This window comes from Etheostoma cragini, chromosome 19 (assembly GCF_013103735.1).
Source record: "Etheostoma cragini isolate CJK2018 chromosome 19, CSU_Ecrag_1.0, whole genome shotgun sequence".
In the NCBI taxonomy this organism is placed as follows: domain Eukaryota; kingdom Metazoa; phylum Chordata; class Actinopteri; order Perciformes; family Percidae; genus Etheostoma; species Etheostoma cragini.
In genome coordinates, this window is record NC_048425.1 from 5,965,989 (window position 1) to 5,991,767 (window position 25,779).

Genomic DNA, 25,779 nt, shown 5'->3' on the forward strand with positions numbered 1-25,779 from the left:
CTGTGACGATTCATTATATCAATTATGTTTGGGTTGTAGAACACCATCTATTTATTTAAATATTTGAAAAACAAAGGAACTTTTTTGTTTTTGTTTGTCTGTCTCTTATCATCTTATCACCTGGAGCAGTCGTGTCCGCTCCAGCCTGAACTGCAGTGACATCTGTTTGGCCTGATGCATCTGCCTCCATTCAGACAAGGTGATGAACACACAGCTGTGGACATGGCAGACACACACACACACACACACACACACACACACACACACACACATTCATTCATTAAAATACAACACAATCCTCATCCCTAACCACAGGTTTTTGCTCATGCGTAAGTTGGAAAAATGATGAGTTCTGTCTGTTTTTATGATAAAGTAGCCGAGTCCTGTTCTATTACTGCACTCTCTCGGAAGTGAGACCAACGAGACAATGTCGATGCCAGAGAAAAATGCAGCTGCAGTATAACTTTAAAGGAGGGCTGATTCATCTACTGCACTGTGTTTGCACTCTACTGTCACTCATTCTCCTTGGTGCCAGCCATTATCCTAAACACACAATTAGTTAAATATTTGAAAGGTACAAAAGAGTAAAACACAAGAAAAGCTAAATTACTAAAATTGGAAAATAATAATATTGGGTAGTAATAGCAAAGTTTTAAAAATAAGAGACTTTAAAGTCATACATTATGTAACATTATTAGTTTCTAACAATTGTAATTCACATTTGTTACGTGTTATTAATAATTATCAATTACATTAACAGAAAAAATAACTGGCGTCACACAGCCCCCCTGATTCCGTGGTGTCACAGTGATAATGACAGGGAAATCTGTTACTCTCTGCACTCCATTACTTGCTTTCCTGAGGTGAGCAGGTTTGTCCACATACTGAAAAAACTCACCGCTGTGACAGCGTGTGCCGGTCCACCCGGTGGGACACTCGCACTGGTAGGGTGCCACACAACGGCCTCCATTCAGGCACGGCAGGATGCAAATAGCTGCGATTAAAGAGGAGAGAGGAGTGTGAACAGGAAATCGTTTAAGACCATCAGTCCGCTCTCGCTTTGTTCAAATCCCAAACATTTGATTTTGTTTTAAAATTCAAGATTTTTTTGACCCCGGGCTTGAAAGAAGCGTTTTTTTTTTGTTTTTAGCAAATGCACAGAAAAGCTAAAAAGAAATAACTTTATTCTTTATTTTTGAGGATATTGATGAGGGATGTCTTCAAATTGCTTTAGTAAAAACTCAGATATTCAATACATTTTCATAATATACTGTAAAACAAAGAAAATGAGAAAATCCTTGCATTTAAAAAGCTGGAATCAAGAAAATGTTAAGCATTTTAACTTGATAATTGAAATAAATAAATGTTCATGTATTATCTGTTAATTAGTTCACTGACTTAAATGTTTTAAACACTATGATAATCTGAATAAATCTTAGACCATACTGGAATTTAGGTCAAGTGTTACTTAAAGTGTATTTTTTTAAGGACATTTGACACTGTGTTGACTATTGACAATTTTTTTCACCAATATGCACAGCAGTGCTTTGAGCTAAATGCTAACATCAGCATTCTGACATGCTCCCAATGACAATGCTAACGTTCTTATGTTGAACAGGTTCAGAGTTTACCATGTTCACCGTCTAGTTTAGCATTTTAGCATGCTAACGAGCTAATTAGCACCAAACATAAAGTACAGTTGGATGGAATGTCATTAGTTTTGCAGTTGTTGGTCATAATCAGCACATTAAATTAGCTTGATGATGACTTTAGATCTAGATTTAGATTTAGAAAGTCAGAAGATCACCAAAGTCAGAAGACTTCATCCTTTTCAGGGACTATGAATGTCTAAAGCAAATTCTGTGCTAATCTATCAGTGAGGTGTTGAGATATTTCACAGGATATCTGCAAATCAGCAAAATCAGCAGGATTCTCTCGCTGTTGCTTTATTGTGTTAATCGTTGTATTTAAAGGATCCTCAATCAATGTGAGGGCAGTTTCCAATCTTGTGTTCGGATTTTTGGTGATTATTCTTCCTTTAACTTGTGTGTTGCGTAAGCAAGAGACAAAATGTCTAACTATCCGGGTGTGTTTTGTTGAGGTACAAAGAATCAATGCCATAACGCTGTCAACGTCTCAGCTCTTTCATCCTTTATCCCTGGCTCTCTTTGTGCACCTTTGTCCGCTGAAACCTGCTTCAGCTGGTTCGCATGTTAGTGGTTGTTTGTTTGAGTTTGAATTGTAACACACTAAGGATCCCATTACAATTGTGTCAACAGAGTTCACTAAATAATCTTTGATTAAATACGTACGCTCCTCACAAAGTCGGCCCATCCAGCCCTCGGGGCAGGAGCAAGTGTTGGGCCGCTGACACACACCTCCGTTCTGGCAATGCAACCAACACACCGCTGAGGAAGAGGACACACACTAAGTTATGTCAAATTCAGATAAGAAGAACTGTTTCCCCCCCGCCCTCCAGTACAGAGTAGAGCAAGGTATTCAATCCCCTTCCAGTGAAATAAGAGGAAAACCAAATTTCGATGCAAATTTCTTAAATACATCAACAGAAACCCCCTTGAGTGTGTGTGTGTGTGTGTGTGTTTCTGTGTGTACATGTAGACAGGAACATGCACAAGCCCAGCAGCTGTTAGGGAAAGGATAGCCCGAATCCAGCCCTTCTTTTCATATGTAAAACATGTAAGTGGTCATTTGTATTTCATGTCGCTTGGGATCGGCTGTGGGTTCTCTTGAAATTTGCAACAAGGAAGAAGCTCATGAATATATGAGTTTTCTTAACTGTATCTATGTTTGTAAATTGTGTTAGTAGTCTGTGATGTTTACTGCTTTTCTAGTTTTTCTATTTTTAACCCAATTCCCTTCTGACTGCCCCACATTTGCCAGTAAAGTCAACGTCATGTTTTACCCACAGACAGGTCAGTGTCAGCTCATGTTCATGTCAGCTCTTTTCTTACATTTTGGGCATTATATAGTCTTCAGTTTATAGTTTTGAATTTGGTGTGGCTGATAATAAAATAGAATTCCAACTTCGAGGACTGTCTAATTTTCTACAAAACCTATCCTAAACCTGCACCGGATTCTGATCACCAGAGCCTACTCAAACAAAGCTCTTCCACCCTGATCCTGAAAGCCATCCACCAAAACCAAACTATGTTTTTCTTGCATAGCTTAGAAAAATGACCACCAAACTGTTGATTCACTGGAAATATCTTGTCATGTCACATTGTAGAAATATTTCTATAATCTAGATGTGTTATTCTCAGTATTAGAATAACTATACAAAGCCTTTACATATACAGTGAGGGGAAAAAAAGTATTTGATCCCCTGCTGATTTTTTGCCCACTGACAAATGACAAATGTTCTTCCTTAAAATAGAGGGGGCATAAGTATACACACCCCTTTGTTAAATTCCAAAAGAGGCAGGCAGATTTATATCTTTAAAGGCCAGTTATTTCAAGGATCCAGGATACTATGCATCCTGATAAAGTTCCCTTGGCCTTTGGAATTAAAATAGCCCCACATCATCACATACACTTCATGATACCTAGAGATTGGCATGGGTTACTTTTCATAAAATCATCTCTCAATGCAAATCAGGCCAGCTATTAGGCTAACTGAAATAAAACTATGCCTATCTCCATGTATGGTGAAGGGTATGTGAAGATGTGGGGCTATTTTAATTCCAAAGACGATTTTTTCTATTCCTCTTTTTAGTCAACTTTAGCATGGGTTCATAAACTTATGAGCACCACTGTACATGCCCGTCTAAAGTTTGTCAATGAAAATCTGAATGATTCAGAGGACCACTGGGTGAAAATGTGATAGTCAAATGAGACTAAAATGGAGCTCTTTGGCACCAAGTCAACTCGCCGTGTTTGGAGGAGGAGGAACAGCTGCCTATGACCCCAAGAACACCATCCCCACCGTCAAACATGGAGGTGGACGTGGTCTGCTAAGGGGACAGGACAACTTCACTGCACCAAAGGGACGATGGACGGGGCCATGTACCGTCAAATCTTGGGTGAGAACCTCCGTCCCTCAGCCAGGGCATTGAAAATGGGTCGTGGATGGGTATTCCAGCATGACAATGACCCAAAACACACGGCCAAGGCAAAAAAGGAGTGGCTCAAGAAAAAGCAAACTAAGGTTCTGGAGTGGCCTAGCCAGTCTCCAGACCTGAATGGACTCTGAAACACAGATAGTTAACTTAAGCTTTCATTACCTTATAGCTCAGGAATGTGTGAGTGTGTGTTAGAAACTGTTTTTCTGTACCAGACGGAGAGTTGGAACAGCAGGGGATGGCTTGTGGGTGTGCGTGTGCGTGTGTGTGTGTGTGGGTGAGAGCTAAATAATCTGCCGGAGGAGGACGACCCAGTCAAGGAAGAAGATAAAAATATGGGGATATGGTTAGATGGGGTTCACAATTTTTGTCTGCGTCTAGGGAAACTTAGGATCAAATTGTGTACCCAAACGTGTGTTGTAATTTAACTGCTGGAATTTACTAAATTTGCTCAACTTGAATCTATCGTATCAGATTTGATCATTGAGTTCTGGAATCACAAGTCTTCACAACAGCGGGAATTAGAGGGTGTAGATACTTGGAGTCATTTTGTATGGCCTTCGGGCCAACACCTTTCATTTCAATATCCACAGGAATAATAAAAAAAAATAAAAATAAACAATAGGCGATACAACAGTCCCTTAAATGCCAAGCCCATAACAACTTGACAGTTTTTTTTTCCATTAATGGGGCTGGATCCAGGATTTACAAAGTACTCATATTCGAGTGCACAGGAAGAGGCATCCTGGTACAGCGAGGGAACAGGTTCTGTAGTTAAGCTACACCGTATTCTTTCCCAGTTTGGTAAGGAGGCATTAGAAGACAGGGAGAGCAGGTACTGGGATGTTAACCTCCAAAGAAAATTGTATCTGTTGGGGATGAGCATGGCAGTCCAGAGAAGAATCAAAAAGCAGAGAAGCAGCACGGCATCATGTTGCAAAAGAGACAGTCAGAGGAAGCAGGAAGTGTCCAGGGAAAAGGGGAGAGTCCCTTCTGTTGAGCACAGAGGAGTTTCTCTACCTCTGCATGTGGGAGGCGGCGTCCAGGTGCCGTTCTCCAGACACCTGCTCCTTCCAACGCCCTCCATGGCGTAGCCGCCAAAACACGAGTACACCGCCACGTCCCCGAACTGGAACACCGCCCCCCGCACCACCCCATTGGCCACATGGAGGGGGGGGCCACAGGACACCCCTGTACAACAGCCCAGATGGAACGACCTACGAGTTACTTACTACATGTTTTCTGTCTCCTCTGTCTAAATTATTGTCCGTCTTAACATGCTTCTACTTTGCCTTTGCTGAAGTGCCTAAAAAGTTGATGAGCATATCGATCTTCTGTTTGAGCAAAGAGGAAAGTTGCAAATCTATGGGTAGTGGACAAAATGAAAGAAACACCTTACAGTATGGTAAAATTGCAGCTTACAATGTTAATCCTTTCTTTAGACTGTCAGAGTTGTCATAAAAACTGAAGCCTCCCATTGTTTCTTGTCCTGCAGATGTTTGACACTCGTGTACCAGCAATTCGAGAAGTGACTTCTTGGACAACACTTAAAGGAACACGCCACCGTTTGTTGAAATAGGGCTGACCACGGTCTCCCCTAGTTGCGGATAGGTGGGCCAACGCATTTTTTGTTTCAGTGCCTTTATTTTTTTAGCCAGCAGCACCGCAGCTTAGCTCAACGTAGTGAATGGAATCTTATGTTGCCGGTTAGCAAGTTGTGAGTAAAAGTGAGTCAAACTAAAAATATTAATTACTTATTGTGGCCTGCGTATTCACAACACGTATAAATAGCAATGCAGACTAGGCAGATTTTCTAGGCAGATATTGATTACGCATTGCGATATTGAAAACTAGCGGCGGCACTGCCGGTGTTGCACCAGGCTAAAACAATGCATGCACTGAGACAAAAAATGCATTGGCCACCGATCTACAGCTAGGGGAGACTGTGACAAGACTGTGTTTCAACAAACGCTGACGTATTCCTTTAACAGAAGAGTTGCTTAGCAATAATATATACAAAAACTTTAAAAATAACATAAACTTCCATTGGTGTCAACAATAACTGAGCAACATGAGCTTCCAGAAACGTTTGTTGGGGCTTTAACATATATGTAAGGTGTTAATGTTATTTTGTCTACCCTTTGCATATTTAAAATAAAATATTGAATGTAAAATTGTGCACTGCAGAGTAACAAATTTGTGTCCATTATATGAAATCAAGCGGTGTTTGTCCATCCCCATTACCTGTGAATTTCATGCAAAAATATCCAAATGTGTGAAATACTTCAGTTGTGCGGCTCGACAATCGGTGGACTACCTCCCTATGGCCAAAAGAGGACTAAAAGGATTACAGGGAACAGGCATATAGGGAAACAAATACCATGCAAACACAAAACAACAAGCCATAGCAACATAAGCAATATTGTGTTGCATATTCAAACAACTGCACCCAAGAAAGATCACAGGATTATCTGACAAAGGTTGCCATAGAAGCGACAGAGGTGCCCATAATTAGTCCAGCATACAGGACACCAACACAGTGTTTGATGCAACCTTGTTTGTTTTGATGAAAGCTCAGAGAGACAGACAACAACGGAGAGAAATGGTAATCCAGCTAATTGAAGCCAACAGCCATGCAAGCATAGAGAAATGTTGGCAGAAGACAAGAGGCGCATGCAGAGGTGTAAAATATAAAATACACAATTTGTACCCGATTATCTCATGAATTATGACATGATTTCCTAGTCTTAGTACATTTAGTACAAAACCCAAACTAATTTTTACATTTGATTGATTTCCCCAAACATAACCAAATCAAACGAACTAGATCTCAGACTGAGCAAAGAGAAGCAAAACAAATCAGGATTTGTTTAGGTCAAAAGTGATATTTGAGAATTAAAAAAAATAACTGAATAATGTGAATATGCTATATTGACAGAAACACTTAACATGAACATGGATGGAAATGATCCGTCAAAATTGGAAGAGTTGTGACAAAGATAAGTTAATAATGACAATAAAGTAAACTATCAAAGATAACTTTACATTTTGAGCAGTACAAATCACTGCAAATCAAGTAATTAAAATAAAGTATAACTAAAAAGTAAAGTATAAATTATAAAATTAATTATAAAAATCAAGGCAAAAAATACAAACCAAAAATCACCAATTACCATATTTGCAGCAAATTATGTTTAACTGTCTACCAACTTATGTACCAATACTAATACATCAGTATTAATATTATATTTGTCAATATTAGTGGCATGCTAGTGGATTGGCCAGGCTTTATTAGTGATGGATTATGTGGTGACATATTGTAGGTGTGTGGTTTTATTTATTTATTTATTTATTTTAAATCAAATGTATACTGTATACTTGCGGATATGAATCAACAGTGAAGCTTTACCAAAGAAGATATACAATGTTTTTGACTTTCGAAGAAAACACCTACTTTCACACACAGCGCTGATGGGGCTCCAGGTCTGGTCTGGCCTGCAGGTGATTGTTCCGCTTCCTTTCACCTGTTGACCTTTAGAACAGCTGACACGGACAGACTGTCCAACATGAAACTCCGGCTGTGATCCGTTCCTGCTTCTGTCCTCCCTCCAGCCTGGAGGAGCCGGGCAAGATTTAGCTGTAAGTACCAGAAGTAAAGGATTATTGACTAATTGTCTTTATGTGGTTGACACGCTGTATCTGTAAGCATTCAAAATTATTATTTCTCACATGTTTACCACAGACACAACAACCATATATCATAGCTAACATGGGTAGTGAATATATATAACATATTGGGATTTTTTTTTAGGGGAAAGTGTAAAACCTATGTAACCCTAACAATTTTTTTGTTTCTGTATTTATAGTATATAAATGTAAATATATGCATGGCAAGATTGCAGTATGTGCTATATAGCAGCCATTATTTTTATGGTCACTTGATATATGTTTGGGGTCAACAGTTAGTTTGAGACCACATTTTGAAAAAAACAAGTTTGATTCTCAAACTGTCCATAAACTATTGAGTAAGATGAGCTCCGACTCATTGACTATTTTGTCGCAGGCTATGTTGTGAAACAGATAATGAAACACAGTGATGTTCAATACTAGTTCGAGCTTGTTGCAGACATTTGCCAAATGCACAGGAGTTTTGTCAAAAGCAACCGTTGCAACAAGGATTGTGTTGACAAGCTGGAAAGAAGGAAGTCAAATGTAACAGGAAATGCTAGCAGCGGCAGTTAGCAGTGAAATCATTTATTCACATCACACCAGTTAAAGACCCCTTGTATTCTGGATTCATGTTTCTGTGTAACTCTCTGTCAGTGTTTCTCACGTTTGCAGGTGGGGAAAGCAGAGCTCCAGGTGTTGCCCCCCATACACACCACCAGAGAATCTCCCACCAGGTTGTAGCCTTTATCACACTGGAACTCCACAGCGCGCCCTGTGTTGAGGTTGTGCTCTTGCGCTTTACCGTACAGCATCGGTTGCGGGCTGACACAGCCTTTGGTCACTGACATGAGAGTAAATAGTGGAGAGTAAAATCACGATTCAGAAAGAGAAACGGTACTCTAGTACTTGAGTACAGGTAGAGCCTTCAACAAATCAGCTTTTAATTCATTGCTTACTGGAGATCCTCCGTACCTTCACATGTGGGTGCTGGTGGGCTCCACGTCCCGTTGGCTAGACAGATGAGAGTCTTAGGGCCGACCAGCTGTAGGCCGGCATTACATACATAACTGGCATTGTGTAGGTAAGTCTCTCCTGACGTCTGAACCTTTGCATGCTGTACTGTGGGAGGAGGCCCACAGGTATGTGCTAAGGAGACAACAGATGAGTGTAAACGTGTGAAAGGTGTGGTGGTATAGATGTACAGTGTGTCAACAGTACAATGTAACAGATTGCACAACATTAAGAGGAACTCTAGGTTACACCTTCCATACAATCAAAATGATCTTAATTTCCTTTTTGTTTTGAGAGTTTAAAAAAATGTTTAATGTTTACGACTGGAATCAGCTGCATCAAAAAGGAGACATTGTTTTGAATAAACTGAATAAACAATGGAAGGAATGATTTAGTGTGCCTTGAGTGTTTTTCCATTTCAATATCCATGAAACATCACTAAAAAAATCTAAATAATGTGTGCATTTTTGTACAAATAGCCAATATGTGTGGGGCTTCCTGTCTTTGTAGGTTTGAATACTTTTAAAAAGTGTTCTCAGTTTTACTGACAAGACACTAAAATCATAGGATTAAATGTGTGACATTCTTAAAGACATTTCGTGGTCTGTCCCTTATGTGTAAACAAACCTACCAACACACACTGGCTGGGTGCCACTCCATGTTCCGTCTCCCTGGCAGGTCTGGATAGAGTCTCCCTATGACAACAAGAACAACGTGTAAAGATACAAGAACAGTAGACAACCTAGTAATGTTGATGTGTAGAAATAGCAGGAAACATAATATAGTTAAGATCCATAATATAATATTCTTTCAGGTTGGAATGAAACAATGAACCTAATAATTTTACATAATAATCTTACTTATGGTAAAGTTAGCAGTTTGTACTCTTTGGGTGTGTCGTCAGTGTAATATAAGGCCCTGTGGCAAGTATTAAAATTGCTAGCTGCAGGCTAGCATTTCAGTGAGTATGTGTGTATCAGGAAGAGAGTGAGTCAGTTCCTTCTGTTTCCCTGAAACTGCACTCTCCCACTGATTGCTGAGGAGAAAGCACGTGACTTTCTGTAATCTGGCTGGCCCTAGCTCAGCCTGTTGTTTAAAAGCACAGTGCAGGACGGGTGAGTAAGTCCGGTGTTGTATTACAGGAGATGACTGACTTTTTGAAGCCACTATTCTACACAAATTATATCTTGGAAAAGACACTTTGTTAAGTTTGCAAGCAAAAAGGATTTATTACCTGTGCTACTGTCCACAATTTTGGATTAGAAGTGGTTTTCCAATAAAACTGTTTGTTTTTCATTTCTATTTTATAAACCATTGTACATCTTTTCTGCTAAACTACTGAAATTCTACAGATAGAAAGTTGGTCTGATGAGCAGTACCTTCATGTCAAAGCCTGGCAGGCATGAGTATATGACAAAGTCTCCATAGTTGTAGCTGTCCCCCTCTGTGACACCGTGAAGAAGAGGAGGGGGTTTCTCACAAACCACCAGGTCACAGGAAACTGAGGAGACACTTGGAGCCCAGCTTCCACCCAGCTTATCACACCATACAACAAACAGAACAGGAAAGTACTACATTATTCATTATTTATTGACATGTTTGGTGGAGGAATTTCTTCATTGGTCATTGCCAACCCATAAGTGCTACTTCTTTAAATCCCAGTGACGATGCACAATATTTTAAACACTATGTAACAGCAAACAGACTGACACATTTCACGTCTGCACTCCTTTAAATCTCAGCTAGGGTTTCATTATCAAAAAAGCTAAGTCATTTAAGAAAGAAAGTCACAACAATGTCTTTGCGTGCACATAAAGTGACCAGGAGCAGCTTGTTAACCATTATTCTACCAGGAAGTCACATTAAGATTAAGGATCACAAAGACTTAGACAAATAATTGACCAGCATCTTTCCTACCTGGCACTCAGCCAGCGCTGGCCCATGCAGGTAGAGACCAGATGGGCAGGACAGGGTGATGGTGCCTCCAACAGGAGTGAGATCCTTCCCAGTGATTACGATATTGGGGATGGAGAAGTTGGTTGGTAGCAGGCAGGGGGAAGGGCTGCACCGAATGCTGTGTTTGGACCAGGTGCCGTCACTCTGGCAGGAGAGAGAGGCTGTCTTTGTGGCTGAATTAAACCCATCGTCACACCTGGAGAGCGAGAGGGAAACAGGAAAATTATGAAAAAAATAAAGAGGGGACAAACATGGGAAAAACAGATTTGAAAAAACTTCCTGTTCAAAACAAAGCAGTTAGTGTTTGATTTAGATATTCAATAAGATCAATATAATAGCTTTACTAAAGATAGAATTATTTTTTTACGCAGGATAGTAATTGGGCAAAAGTGATCCCACAAACTTACTGGGAATGTTTTTGTCATAAATATTCTGGTGTAATTAAACCAACGATGCACATGCACTGTGTTGGCTATTGTCCATCAGAAAAATGGTTTTAAAAGGTTTTACAAATGTCATAAATACAGTATTCACCTGTATGTGATCTGGTTTGGGAAGGTGAATGTGTTTCCCACCACCTGAGCGTGGGCTACAGTTGGAGGTTTTCCACAGCTCATAGGCTCACAGCTGAGTCTGGGTTCCCCCCACCTGCCATCTCTTCCACAGGATACGTGTGGGTTCCCCTTTGGCTGGTAGCCGGGCCGACATCTGTATATAGCTGTGTCATAAAAAGTGGTACTGGCGCCCTGCAGGACAGCATTACGAACTACAGGTGGGGCGTCACTGCACCTCCCCCTGCTACACACAGGCACACCGGGGCTCCACACCCCTCCCTTCTCACACACTGCCTCAGAAGGACCCAGGAGCTTGTAGCCTTCGTCACACTGGAAGTGCACTAGGTCCCCGCAGGCGCGGTCGCGACCAAGAACCACACCAAATTTTACCACAGGGAGGGCACAGACGCAGGGCCGACACTCAGGCACGGTGCCCACCCAGAGGCCTTGAGCGGAGCACCGCAGGATGGGATCCCCGACTACCTCATAGCCATCAAAGCAGACGTACTCCACCAAATCATCGTGGTTGAAGCTGGAGCCGTTCAGGAAGCCGTGGCTGATGTCCTCAGGTGGATCACAAGTTATGATGTCACAGCGAGGTGCAGGTTTGTCCCAAAGTCCATTTGACTGACATATGCGTGTTGGATCTCCGTTAAGTGTGTATCCCTCATCACATTTATAGTTTACCTTGCTGTTGAAGCCAAACTCTGACCCCAACACACTCCCATTGGGTATTGGTGGGGGTTTGCCACAGCGGGCAGGTACACAGGTAGGAGACCCATGGCTCCAGGTGCCATCAGCTTGGCAAACACTGATAGATTTCCCTTGTAGGAGGAAACCATGCTGACACCTCAGTTCTATCTCATTATTATAGCTGTACTCCTTTCCGGTAAAAGTAATGTCACTGGGGACTTTAGGGGGACCACAAGATACTGGCTCACACCAAGGCTTCTGTCCATTCCACTTCCCATTTGCCCGGCAGGCAATAGTGTCACTACCCTTCAGGACAAATCCAGGCCTACAATCATAGTGCAAGACCTCAGGATACACAAAAGCCCCTCCGTGAGATGTGCCATTAGCGATAGCGCCTGGGTCGCCACAGGAGACAGGCCGACAAACTGGGGCGTCATTAGTCCATAGTCTACCTGATACACACTGCCTCACAGGTTCCCCCTCCAGCTCATAACCGTCCTCACAAGTATACTTGACCATACTGCCAAGGGAGGTATCAGTAACATTCACCCAGCCGTGCTCTGGACTGGGTGGTGTTTCACACTCTGCTGGGACACAAGACGGGGCCGTGCCGTTCCAGCCTCCATCTTCCTGACACACCAACCTGGTGGGGCTTGTGAGGACGTAACCTTTGTGGCAACGGTACTCAATAAACGTCCCGTGAAGGAAGCTCAAGTCCATAGGTGAGGCTAATGATCCACCATCATTAAAATCACCATAAGAGCTTCCTCCCAGCTGCTTCACCCTAACATATTCCCCAAAGTCAATGTGAGGAGGCAGACCACAGTCTGAGGGCACGCAGACAGGAACAGAAGTAGACCAGCCAAACTCCTCACAGGTTAAATGGTCCTGGCCTACTAGCTGGAAGCCAGGAAAGCAGCTGTAGAAAATGGTGACCCCGAAACTGTGATCCTGGCCCTCTACAAATCCATTTTCAACAGGTTGGGGTGGGGTGCAGGAAATCTGCACACAAAGAGGTGGCTCGATGTCCCACTCCCCACTGGCCAGGCACTTCAGAGTCTCTGGGCCTTGAAGACGATAACCTCGACGGCAGGAGTAGGTGGCAGTGTGACCAAACTGGAGTTTTGTATAAACTACTTTTCCATTGGCTGTCTGTTTAGGGATTGAGCATTCAATTGGGCGACAAGAAGGCACCCCTCCAATCCAGAGTCCATTCTCGCCACAGAGGACAGTGGAGTTGCCCACTAAATTATGTCCAGTCTTACAGCTGTACAGTGCTTTGCTGAGGTACATCAGACCCTGGACATCAACGATACCATTAGAAATCTCCACAGGCTGAGGGCATTCAACAGGGATACACTCTGGGTAAGGAATGCTCCACTGCCCGCTGGCTAGACAGAAAACAGAGCCTTCTTTTCTTAAAGTAAAGCCATCCATGCATGTGTAGCTCACCACGGAGCTGAAAGGGAAGGGAGGAGAGGACAAGGAAGGGCCACCAAACGACACTTCAGGCAGTGGGCCACAAAACACCTGCTTACACACTGGAAAGGTGTCGTTCCACTCCTGGGACGGGGTGCAGCGAAGGATTCTGGCCCCATCCAGTACATAGCCATCCTCGCAGGATAATTCCACTGTTCCAGATTCAGAATCCAGGCCCTTTAGGACCAGGTGGTTTTCCTCCAGTGGCGGCTCTGGACACTGCACTGGTGAGCAGCGAGGACGCCTTGTCTTATCCCATCTTCCGTACTTCAGACAGGTCCAGGTGGCATCCCCGATCAGCTCGTAACCCTCATCACAGACATACTGCACTTTTCGGCCCACTTGGAAATCAGATCCCCTGTAATGTCCATGGACGACGTTGGGGGGAGGGCCACAGGTCAAAAGGACACAGGTGGGAGGGTCGTTGTTAGACCACTGGCGGTTGGCTTGGCAAACTCTATCTGGACGACCAACAAGCCTGTATCCTGCATGACAGGCGTACGTCACCTTGCTGTTGAAGGTGAATCGACCTCTGCCCTATGTGGGAATAAACAGAGGGATACGTCATTAGACACATTAACTCACTTAACCAGCAGCTTAAAATATGAAAAAGTTGTTTTTTTGGTATTGGTAACACTTTATTTTAAGTCTGTTACTTTCCAATAATTTAAAATAAAAGATGTAATTTGGTCTTAATAATAGGAAAAGTAGAGAAAAAGTTCTGGGACAGTTTTTTGAGTTTAAAAGCAGTATGTGGCTAACCTGGATGTCTCCGTTCCTGAGTGAAGGAGGGGGAGAGCAGGACACAGGAACACAGATAGGCAGAGCTCCTCCCCACTCTCCATTGGCCTTGCAGGTCCTTCTTTTCTCCCCTCGGATCAGGAAACCTTTATCGCAGCTGTACGCCACCACAGCTCCAAAACTATAGTTTGTTCCACTCACATAGCCCCGATCAATGCTCTCAGGCTTGGAGCACCTCACCGGCACACAGCCGATATCATGCGGCGAAGGCTCCCACTCTCCTCCCATCAGACATCTCAGTGTGGCGGTGGTGTTGAGCATGAAGCCCTCCTCACATTTATAGCTCACTTCAGTGTTGCTGGCGTATTTGGGTTTGTTGACCGAATCTAAAATAGCATGGGGTAGTTCAGACGGACGTAGGCAGAAGTTTGCGATGCAGCGAGGGGCCTCCATGCCATCTGGGGGCGCCCAGACACCCAGAGCGTTACACACCATCTTAGAGTTGTTTCCAGCAGTGTATCCGTCAGTGCAGTAGTAGTTAGCAGTGTCACCAAACAGCTGGTGGCTCTCATAGGGCTCGGCGTGGTCGATGGCAGGTGGGGGGCCACAGGAGCGAGGGACACACTGGGCTGAGCTGTCACTCCATTGGCCACTTGGCAGACATTCTCTGGTCTCTGGGCCAATCAGAGTATAGCTGTGAAAAGAGATTAGGAAAGAGGGAAATAAGTCACAGCTTAACAAAATGCGATATAAGAATGTTAACATTTTAGTTTAATTTTAGTTTGGTGTTGTGTTTGTTGTATGTCAGTGTCAACTGACAAAACAGCATAATAACTGAGTCAACCACATTTACCCTTCTTTGCAGACATAGTGCACCTTGTTTCCCAGTTCAAAGTTTTCTCCCACGGTCACTGCATCTTTCAGGGCCGGAGGCTCGCTGCACAGGACGTTCACACAGCGAGGGACAGGCCTGCTCCACTCCCCTGTTGCTTCACAAACCACTTCCATGGAGCCCTGTGGTCTTCGCAGCAACAGACAAGTTAGTTTACACACTTACACTTCTGCCACCACAGAGTCAAAGAGATTTAAAGAGGACGACTAGTGAAACAAATAAATCTATAATGGCATGTTATAATTTGCTAAAGAGCATCATACAGAGTTTATAATGTCTGTGGAGGTCGCAACTGCATTGTGCTGACATAACTGAATCAGCGTTAACGGAGTCTGTAAATGTAATTTATTTTGAATCAGCAGTAACAATATGTATCTTGTTTCAGATTAAATGAAGTGTTTGATGGTTGATTATACAAACACAGTTGAGACATGATAGGCTTGGTGCAGATGAATTTGAAAAAAGTGAAGAAAGTTGTCCCAATTAGTTCCTATCTATTTGTATTATATTACATTTTATTTTCTTATACACATTGAGCATTATGTCAATTTAAAAAAAACTGTTATGAAATTCAAATCATGGGTAAAATTGGCATTTATGAGAACATGTATATTAAATACATACCTGTATCCCTCAGCACATGTATATGTGACAGTAGACTGGTATGTGTTAGTGTTGAGCGTGTAGTCAGCGTTCGCAACAGTTTGAGGCCCCCCGCATGTCACTGGGTGACAGGCCGGTGGCGTCCCGCTCCACCTCAGACTAACAAGACACTGGAACTCATAGGGAATCTGAGGCAGGAAGCCCTTCATACAGCTGAGGAGAAGGAAAACAGAAGGACACCCAGAGGTTAACAAGAAACTCCACATTTTTATGTTTCCTTCTGTCACTATTACAACATGGTGTTGTACGGGATGCAAATGATACCTGAAAGTCACCTTGCTTCCATAGGTGAAATTGTTGCCCTTCATGATGGAGTTCTCTGGGACAGACGGCGTCGGACAGGAGAGGGCTACAGTGCAACATTACAGAGACAATTAGTTACTGCTGTCTTCTATTAATATTAATATTTCACTAGAAAGTTTAGAAAAAGAAAGAAAAGCTTACAGACGCCTGTCAGTGTTATTGATGAAATGTAGATTAGACTTTGGCAAAGACTTTTTCTAGGATTAAAGCCACATTAGATTGTACACTGATAGGATAAAAGAATCATACAGGAAAGTGTATAAATGGATAGAATCCAAAGAGGTGTGACAGAGAGGCATAATTGAATGAAGGGGAGAACCACTTAAAAGGGTACTTCAGTGATTAAATATTGCACTTCCATGGAGTTGAGGGATTTACAAGTGACAGATTAAAGAATTAAAAGACCAAAATCAAAGCAGCGGAGGCCAAGACACTTTTAAAGACTTTAGAATCCCTGGATCCTACATTTCCCATAATTAGACCTTCCCTGTATATCCGTCAGTACATATGACTTTCAAACTCCATCTCCACATTTTATGTTGCAGGCTTTCTGTTATAAATCTGAAGCCCATAACATTGCTGGCATCATCTATCTGTCAAAATAAAGGCTATAGGTGACTTTTACATCAATGTCCTTAACGGCTTTATTCAGACAAGACAGCACATTTATGGAAAGAGTTTAAATTGCTATAATAGCAAGAAAAAAGAAAGTTTTTGTTTGTTCACAGGCTGCATCACAGGTTTGAGTTGCCAAGCGTCAGCCTCGAAACCTTAATGACTTGATGAAGATCTGCAAAGAGGAGTGGGACAAAATCCCTCCTGAGATGTGTGCAAACCTGGAGGCCAACTACAAGAAACGTCTGACCTCTGGGATTGCCAACAAGGGTTTTACCACCAAGTACTAAGTCATGTTTTGCAGAGGGGTCAAATACATATTTCCCTCATTAAAATGCAAATCACTTCAAAACATTTTTGACATGCGTTCTTCTGAATTTTCTTGTTGTTATTCTGTCTCTCACTCTTCAAATAAATCTATCATTAAAATTATAGACTGATGATTTTTTTGTCAGTCAGGCAAACTTACAGAATCAGCAGGGGATCAAATACTTTTTTCCCCTTACTGACCTAGACAAGATTGCTGTCGTCACTTTTATGTTAAGGTAACCCAGGGCTTTAGGTCTCAAGTCAAGTTAGAGATAGTCTAATGACCACAACAGGGTTATTTTCTCAGACTTGAGAAAGCTCACACAAGACCTTATGCAACTGTTTTCACAAGCTGAATAACACTCCTTGTGGCTCTAGCAGCCATACACCCATCGCCTCATATTTTTGGTTCCCAGATAACACTGCTGCACTTCTACTCTTTAATAACAACAATGGAAGATGTTTTTTTTCCACCTCAAACAATGATGCAACTGAATTTGTGTGTACACGCAAAAAACCTCAATGCTGTCGCCACATGTTAAACTATCAGTGAATTATCTAATGCAACATCATTTAACGACTGTTATTGCTGCACTTAACACTGAGAAAATCAAAATTCAATTAAAATGTTTTGATTTTGGCGGAGAACATCACACAGCTGCTTTATATATTTGAGTTGATATACAGTTTTACGTTAAAATGTAATAACTTCACTTTCAGTATGACACAGTCTGCAGGCACTGAGTAAGTCAGTTCCTCTTTCTCTATGAGGAAGAATGTGGCTTAGAGCCAAGATGGATGTGCTGCAGTGGTTAGGCCTTTCAGCCCACTGCAGACAAAAAGACAGCTGCATACATAATACCCCTTCACAAGACATTGCATAATTTGTGTACATGCGTGTCTTTGAGTCTCTATAAGTCTGCATGATTTGCTTTTTTGTGTATATGCAAAAACAAGGCCTCTGGGTTTATGTGTGTCTTTCCGGAAGTGTATAGTACCTTTAATACTTTTAATCTGTTCAAAAATCTGTACACTGACAGCAATTAGTTTTATTTGATTCAGCTGGCTCTAATGGCTAGATGATTTGATAAGAAAACTGCTTCATCATGAAGAATAACGAGCAGTTTTATGGCCGTAATAGTAATGAGTCCCTTTCTATTGAGCTGTTCCAAATGTGTTAAATGGGAATGTAAATTTATATCTCAGGTATACAAGTATATTTATGTTATCAACCTATGGTATTCTTTTTACGTTACAGCCATTATGAAACTCTCTCTCTATTTACTGAGAATGCAGAATGAAACCTGAAAGTGAACTACTTACACACTTCACATATGATACTGGGGGAAATGTATATCAAGTACTCCATCTCACTCCAACACATATAAAGGTGATGGTAATATGCTATAGTTGCCTATTGTCTTCAAATCGCAATAAAAAGACTGACATCCCTGCCCCGTCTGTGGCACTCAGCCCCAAGTTCAATTTGTCTACTATGAAGACAAACTATGGTTTACAACTTTAAACAGGTCACAAACATATTCATCTATATCTTAGAAAAAGGCAGGAGTAAATTGTGTATTTGTTAGGGACTATTTTTAGCCACAGATCAATACACACAGTGAGTATGTGAGTTTTTACAGCAGCTGGCTGATGCATGCAACCTAAATATAGATATAGAAGATATATTTGTTACTTTCAGTAATTTAATTGAGGGAAAAAAATCAGACATTTTGCTGGCCACAGAACATGAATCACTTGAAAAGCCAGAAGGATTTAATATATAGTACAGCTGCTGCACAGTGTTGGGAGGACATTACCCCAAATCCCTTACCTCTGCAGTATGGGACTTGGTCGTCCCAGCTTCCTGTCTCCAGGCAGTGGAGGCGAGACGAGCCGATCAGCTCATAGCCGTTCTCGCAGCCAAAAACAACCTCACCGCCCATCAGAAAATTGCTGCCCTCTCTGTGACCGAATTCTGGAGACCCAGGGTTCTTACACTTCACTGGCTCTGGTAGGAAGACAAACACACACACACACACACACACACACATAACAAGGGGGTGATTCTGTGGGTTTACATATGGATAGATACAATGGTTTTCTTTAAAAGCACGTTCTTCAACATGGATGTTTGTGGACCTGCGTCTTATTACCTGTGCAGTTTTTTCCGTCACCACTGTACGGCTGGATACAGGTGCAGGTGTAGGAGCCGTCCGTGTTTTGACAACTAGCATGGTCATCACAGTCAGATCCCAAAGCACACTCATCCACATCTGAACACACACACAGAAGAACTCACACAAATACATACTATAGATATTTGTGCCTTGTCAAATTTCCAAACGTATCACTGATTAAAAAAAACAATCTTGTCTAATGAAGTACCGAGACAGGCTGGTGGATTTCCTCCCCACTTGCCACTGTTGATGCAGTGCACCTTGGTGTCTCCCAGCAAATAAAAGCCAGCGTTACACTGATAGACCACAGAGCTGCCGGCATGGAAGTCTGTCCCCAGAAACAAGCCGTTCTCCAGAGGACGAGGAGGGCCACAGGACACTCCTGCAACACACAAAAAAGTAATATAATCAAGGACCTCACCCCTACAGGCTGTCTACCTATTAGCTGTATTCTTCTTATTCTGGTATTTCAAATGTACAGTACAACAGTACCATTTATCCATCTCCTCCAAAAGGAATACAGTCAAATGTTTTATTTGTTTATCAGAGATTTCCATGTTTAGGATCTTTCAAAGCACTTCGTTTTTTAAGGATTTGTTTAAGTGTGTAGTCAGTGGATTGAAAAACACATCCAATCAGCTAAGACAGGTGAATGAGCACTTAGGACATGACTTATTTACATTTCAAATCAGAGAGCAGTTTGTGTCTCTGCCTTACGTTCACAACTGGGCAGAGGATGGCTCCACTCTCCTTTATTTTGGCACTGTAGCACAGGCTCCCCCAGCAGGTAGAAGCCGGGATCACAGGACAGCTGGACCTGGGCCCCAGGGCTCACCTCCACAGTGGAGGCGTGCAGGTGGGGCACTGCGTTCTCCAGCTTGGGGCAATCTGGAGAGACCAAGGAGGGTTTTCAGTTGTGGAGACAGAGCCACTGTTAGGCATACTAACTGAAAAAACATACTCCAAAACACTGTGCACATTCATTTTAAAAATGTATTTGAACTTCGTCATTCAAGGTAGTGTATGGTTTTGTGAAGCGTCTCTTACCAGCACAGAAAACGCTGCTGTGGTTTATTTTGACTCGGCCTACCACCCCGCTGAGGAAGTCTGGCCAGGCGAGCACATTCCCTCTGTGAATAACATGGGAAGATGGACAGCTGCTGGCCAGGACCTTGATCTACAGTATAGAGGACAGGGAGATCAGTTGGTACAACATAAAAAAATCATATTCACAAAAAAAATCCTGTTTCATGACTGTGATACGTGATAAATTACCTGGTTTCACATGCATGGGTTCACATTTACCTGAGCAGTCCTAAAAGTAAATGTAAAACAGAAACACCAATTATTAAATTTACCTGTTGAGGTGTGAGAACACGATCCCAGATGTTGAGTTGGCTGATGGAGCCGACAAAGGATTCGACCGGGTTGAAGCCCTCGCCCCTCTGATCCTGGTCCTGACCTAATACCAGTGCCCCACCGCCTACAGAACATATAAAAAGATTAGAGGTTAACGGCAACTCACCGAGAAACTATTCTTCTTGACTTCTGGGTTACTGTGTTTATATTAAAAGACAATAGCAGAAACGTACATACACTGTAAATTTGATTAGAAACAAACCATTGTTGTACTAAAGCAATTTAGCTCAATATAACTACTTATAGATCCCTGTTATGGCAGGTGACCAGGTCGAGGATAGCACTACACCTGGGATAGTGGTGCCGACTGACAGGCCTTTGCCTCCGTCTGAGGGCTTCCCATTGATGTAGATTCTCCAGTCACCATCCCAGCTCCTCCAGGACACCCCAATGTGGTACCATTGACCCGTGTTCACTGCAGGACAGTCAGTGATCCGCTCTTTACCATTCACATACAGCACCCACCTGTAGGGAGGGAGGAAAAACGATCACAGAGGATTTAATGCAAAAGAAAGAAAGCATTTGGAGAGGTTTAGTCTCGCTTTGCCAGACAGTCCTCCACAGTGCTGTGAAGGAGGGTCTGACTAGTCCACACAGCATTCCAGGATTGGAGAAAAACATGCAATGGTTTATTGGCATTTCTTTAAACCAATCACAAAACTGTGTACGTGCATTTATATTCTCCTAACTTAGAGAATATCACTAACCCATTGTAGTCTATGAGAAGGAAAGCGTTGTCGCTGCCCTCCACAGCGTAGGAGACAGGTGTGCCATAATTGGTGGTATCCAATGACCTCATCCAAAAAGTACAGGTGATCTCTGTCAGCGCTGGCATCACTCCATCCATCATTACATAACCATGGATACCAGACACCTCAAAGTCCAGGTTGAAGGCAGGAGACATCTCTGATAGGACAGAAAAACATGTGCATGTCTGGAGTGAATAAAACAATTCTTGGATTAAATTAATTAAATAATTGCTGTTTTTACCACCTTTTTCTTTCTAAATAATTCTTCTGGTCATCCTTTAATCAAGAATAATTCAAGGTACAAAATGGAAAATATCACTTTTCCTCTTCTAGAGTTGCCATGGTGATGTGTCATCTGTCCTATAGTACCTGTCTCACACCTGGTTCCATTGAACCCAGGAAGGCACCGGCAGGTGTAGGACCCCAGACCATCCATGCAGCTGGCCCCGTTCACACAGGGGTTAGGATCGCACTCGTCCACGTCCACCTCACACAGGCGGCCACGGTAACCCTCCACACACTGACACCTGAGAGATGGAAGGAAGGCACAGTACATTACCACTTACAGAGACACACTACAACATAAGTTAATCATGAAACATGGAGAATATTGCAATCACAGGTCATTTTAGAGAGAAAGATCATTCCTATTGGCTGTTCTGCGCATGCAGATGCCTTTGTGACAGAGAGGGGAAAGGGAGAGCTACAGGAAGAGGACTCACACTGCTTCAAATCCTGGCTGTTTTCTTTTACTGTTTTATTTTTTAAGTTTGACCTTTCCTAGTATTCAAAATGATGTATGAATGTAAAGCACATACTATGTTTCACACAATCTGTGTTTCTCTATAAATAAATAATTTTAAGCTGCATGTTAAAATCCTTGTTAAGAGGACAATACATCCTAACAAATGTAAAGAGGACTAATAGACCGTTACAAATGCAAAGAGTGGTTTGATCCCATCAGAATCATTATTACCTGAAATTGTTAACGGCATCCAGACATGAGGCCCCATTCAGACAGGGGGCGCTGTTACATTCATCGACGTTGACCTCACAGCGATCCCCTGAGAAGCCAACGGCACAATTACAAGTGTAGCTGCCAGTCAGGTCATCACACACCCCCCCGTTCAGACAGGGATTGGAGAGGCACTCGTTGATTTCCAGCTCACACCGAGATCCTGCGTAAATATGAACAGAAAAAAGGAAAACAGCTGTATTTTCAAAGCACTAACTTTAGTATTTGGCCTTTTTCTACATCAAGGTCAGACTTTTTGTATAAGATATATGGTCATATGTGTATACTCTATATACAATGTATGCATTAATAGTAGATATTGTACAGACTCAGAATGAAGTTCAACAAATCTGCCGGTGCCAATAATAATAATAATATAAAACGGTCTGATGAGGAAATCAAACTGACGGCTAGAATAAAAATGTAACCCAGTACTGTTATCTAACCTGTGAAGCCGCTGGCACAACTGCAGGTGAACTTGTTAACCTCGTCTACACACACCCCTTCATTCAGACAGGGAGAGGAGATACACTCGTTCACCTCCGCCTCACACAGAGAGCCTGAGACAGACAGGGGCAAAAGTTAGGAAACACAGATAGAGGTTTATGCTGGCGGAGGCAAAGAAACATGTCTGGTTTAGGGGTTGTTGAAGTAATCAATGTTTTTGACAGCTACTTAAAATGTGTAATCAAATCCCTAAACCTTTAAAGCTTGAAACAATCAATAAAGTTGATGTTATATTTACCAGTTGAGTACACCAGTTCTTTAAAAAAACTTTTTGTTCTTTCCGTGTATCACTTTATTATTTCCTCACGGTCCCTTACCTAGAAAGCCAGGCTTGCACTGACACTGGAAGTCTCCCATACCGTCTTTACAAAGGCCTCCATTCTGACACGGAGCAGAGTCACACTCATCTATATCAATCTCACACTTGGCACCTGGGAGAGAAATATCAGAGGCTGTATCAAACACTTACCATAACAGAGTCAAATACAACACAACTGTGCTTGAGGTGAATGTCCGTTGCTATAAATGTCAACACTCAAGCGAGAGACACAGCTTTTGTTGTATTGTCCACAGAGCAATGATAGGAAATACAACAACCAACCACTAATGATCATCTTATTCCTACTGCTTGAAACTCCCTGTCTTCACTTAAGTTGTTAAAACATAAATACCAAATCAGGTGAATCTCAGACTGGTGGTTTACCTGTGAACCCAGGCATGCAGGTGCAGACGTATCCAGCCCCAACCTCCTCACATGTCCCCTTATTCTGACAGGGATTCAGGAAACACTCGTGGAAAACCTGCAGGAACAGCCAATCAGTTCAATGTGTCACCCAAACAGTGAAAGCCTTTTGAAATCACGGCTGCAAACTTTGTCCAGTAAATCCTTCAGTTCATGCTCTGATCATCATGTTACAATTTTTACTGTCACAATTCTATCCAATACATTTTTTTTCCTTCAATGATGTTGTCATTATTGGTTTCATTCTGTATATATGAATGTATTCATTAGGAATGCTGAAGATTTGAGTTATAAAAGTGGTTATAGTCAGACAGATGACACAAATTCCTCCTCTTGTATAAATATAAGTTAGATATAGATTACCTATATGAGTTCAGTTCGTTAATTTTAATTAATTAATTACCTTGCAGAACACATTTTTGCTGGTCCACCGCTGCCTCGATCAGTAAGTTTCTTTTTGTGACTTTGGTATTTTAAAAGGGTTAGGAACCAGCAAAACTAACTAACTAATTAACTAACTAACCAATCGAGGCAGCGGTAGAGCAGCAGTGTTCTACCAGGTAAAATTACTGTTTTTGTCAAAGAAGTCTGGTGGCTTTGAGGAGAGTGATACAACACGCACTGTTTGACAGCAAGGTGAAAATGTTTGAAATATAGCGTACACATAAACAGATTTTTTTTTAAGTAGGGCTTTTTAGGTGGCTAAATGCGTTTTGCTTTGTAGCCCTGTCCACAGCAGTACATTCATTAGCTTTCGTTTCGTGATTCATGCCTGCTTCTCCAAACTGGGCGGTGTGCTGGCCACCATCTACTGTAGGTTAAAACCCTACCTCATTCAACCCCACTTTGAAAGATCTGAACTATCCCTTCAATTTTGGACAGGAAAAGACTTACCTGACTTGCTTGGTAGTCTTCAACGACCTCCACCTCTGGAGCTGCAGTTACACTCTCCTCTTTGGGAAGAAAACTGGAGCCAAAACCTGACAATGACACCCAGAAAAAATACACGCAATGTAAGCACAGACAAGTCGGAAAGACACATTAAGGATCTTTCTACTTTCTACCACACTTGTGATTTGTGTGAACAAAAGCCTGTATTCTTATTGAAAACTGGCATCATGTCCTTACCACTGTTCATTCTCACACTTCAGACATGCAGTGCTATTTATTTCCATTCTGCCGCTGAACAATAAAGTAATTATATTATTTACATTTCCCCCCTGATACTTTGCAGTGATTCCTTTTCCAATTGGTTTGAGCTGTCACAACACCAATCAGACACCCCACAACTGGAGCAATTGCAGCTGTTGAAAAGCTTTCCCACAACACTGAACAGTTTCATATATTTGCTGTCTGCTGATTTTACTTGGCATGTCTTGTAGAAATGTAAGTTGTTTTACATGCCAACTCAACACACATATGGTTTTAGAGTAGAGGTCTGCTGGCCTAATTTAAACTGGAGCTAGGTGTGGAACAAACTATGACAGTGTAGTTTTAGTTTTAATTGACATTTTTCTTTTCAGTTTTTACAGAAGGTAAGAAATCATATGCATGTTGTTGTTGTTTATTGTCTGAGGATACTAAAGGACAGAACAGTTACATATTTTGTAAAAACAACAGTGGGGTTTAGAGAGTTCATGCTGAAACCAATTTGAATATAAGACCAAAAGAATATAAAATCAAAGATCTTCTAGATTCACCAAAACAAAAATAGAGAGCTTGTGTGTATATTTGTGTGACTTGAAAAGGATTTGTTTTTTTCTGATCACTTACTGGAGCAGTGCTGTATGGTGGTAGCCCCAGTAATGGTTGTGGTTCCATAAAACGGACATGAGAGGCAGTAGGAGCGACCATGTTCAGGCTGGTAGTAATCTCTGGGACAAGGGTAACAAGGAACTAGACCGGTACGGGAGAAATGTCCTGCCAAACAGGGGACTGCAGGATTGGAGACCAGAGAAGATCAGAAGAGAAAAGCACCAGAAAGAGAAAAAAGAAATGAAATAATTTAATGGAGCGGAATCACCCAAAATGTGACATTTGTAATGTAACTGGGAATCTCAGGTAGCAAAGATTTTCATAGTTTTCAGATTTGATCCAACTTTAAAGGGTAACTGTATGAAACTTCCTAGTCAGAATTTGCCTTTCTGATATCATTGCACATAAATGACAAATACTAACACTAATACTGACACATTTTTATCAC

General features: G+C 41.9%; 1 protein-coding gene across 4 annotated transcripts in view; it reads right to left on the bottom strand.

Moving 5' to 3' along the window:
- Positions 1-25,779, bottom strand: part of svep1 (sushi, von Willebrand factor type A, EGF and pentraxin domain containing 1) — an 88,198-nt gene that overhangs the window by 2,328 nt on the left and 60,091 nt on the right. For 2 of the 4 annotated variants that reach the window (XM_034901196.1, XM_034901198.1), the window contains 30 exons: positions 25,350-25,511; positions 24,471-24,556; positions 23,538-23,634; positions 23,152-23,265; positions 22,774-22,887; positions 22,289-22,490; positions 21,682-21,839; positions 21,271-21,469; positions 20,853-21,028; positions 20,503-20,627; positions 20,192-20,321; positions 19,862-20,032; positions 19,353-19,526; positions 19,121-19,240; positions 18,799-18,975; positions 16,002-16,086; positions 15,699-15,890; positions 15,036-15,203; positions 14,204-14,876; positions 11,250-13,978; positions 10,677-10,911; positions 10,139-10,294; positions 9,391-9,454; positions 8,721-8,894; positions 8,413-8,589; positions 7,534-7,716; positions 5,100-5,270; positions 2,313-2,408; positions 899-994; positions 121-214 (listed from right to left, as the gene is read on the bottom strand). In XM_034901196.1, the coding sequence (XP_034757087.1) occupies positions 121-214; positions 899-994; positions 2,313-2,408; positions 5,100-5,270; positions 7,534-7,716; positions 8,413-8,589; positions 8,721-8,894; positions 9,391-9,454; positions 10,139-10,294; positions 10,677-10,911; positions 11,250-13,978; positions 14,204-14,876; positions 15,036-15,203; positions 15,699-15,890; positions 16,002-16,086; positions 18,799-18,975; positions 19,121-19,240; positions 19,353-19,526; positions 19,862-20,032; positions 20,192-20,321; positions 20,503-20,627; positions 20,853-21,028; positions 21,271-21,469; positions 21,682-21,839; positions 22,289-22,490; positions 22,774-22,887; positions 23,152-23,265; positions 23,538-23,634; positions 24,471-24,556; positions 25,350-25,511 (7,498 nt within the window). Of the gene's footprint in view, positions 1-120; positions 215-898; positions 995-2,312; positions 2,409-5,099; positions 5,271-6,323; positions 6,401-7,533; positions 7,717-8,412; positions 8,590-8,720; positions 8,895-9,390; positions 9,455-10,138; positions 10,295-10,676; positions 10,912-11,249; positions 13,979-14,203; positions 14,877-15,035; positions 15,204-15,698; positions 15,891-16,001; positions 16,087-18,798; positions 18,976-19,120; positions 19,241-19,352; positions 19,527-19,861; positions 20,033-20,191; positions 20,322-20,502; positions 20,628-20,852; positions 21,029-21,270; positions 21,470-21,681; positions 21,840-22,288; positions 22,491-22,773; positions 22,888-23,151; positions 23,266-23,537; positions 23,635-24,470; positions 24,557-25,349; positions 25,512-25,779 lie in introns of those variants that run through there. The other 2 variants (XM_034901197.1, XR_004660572.1) reach the window with 2 other exon arrangements.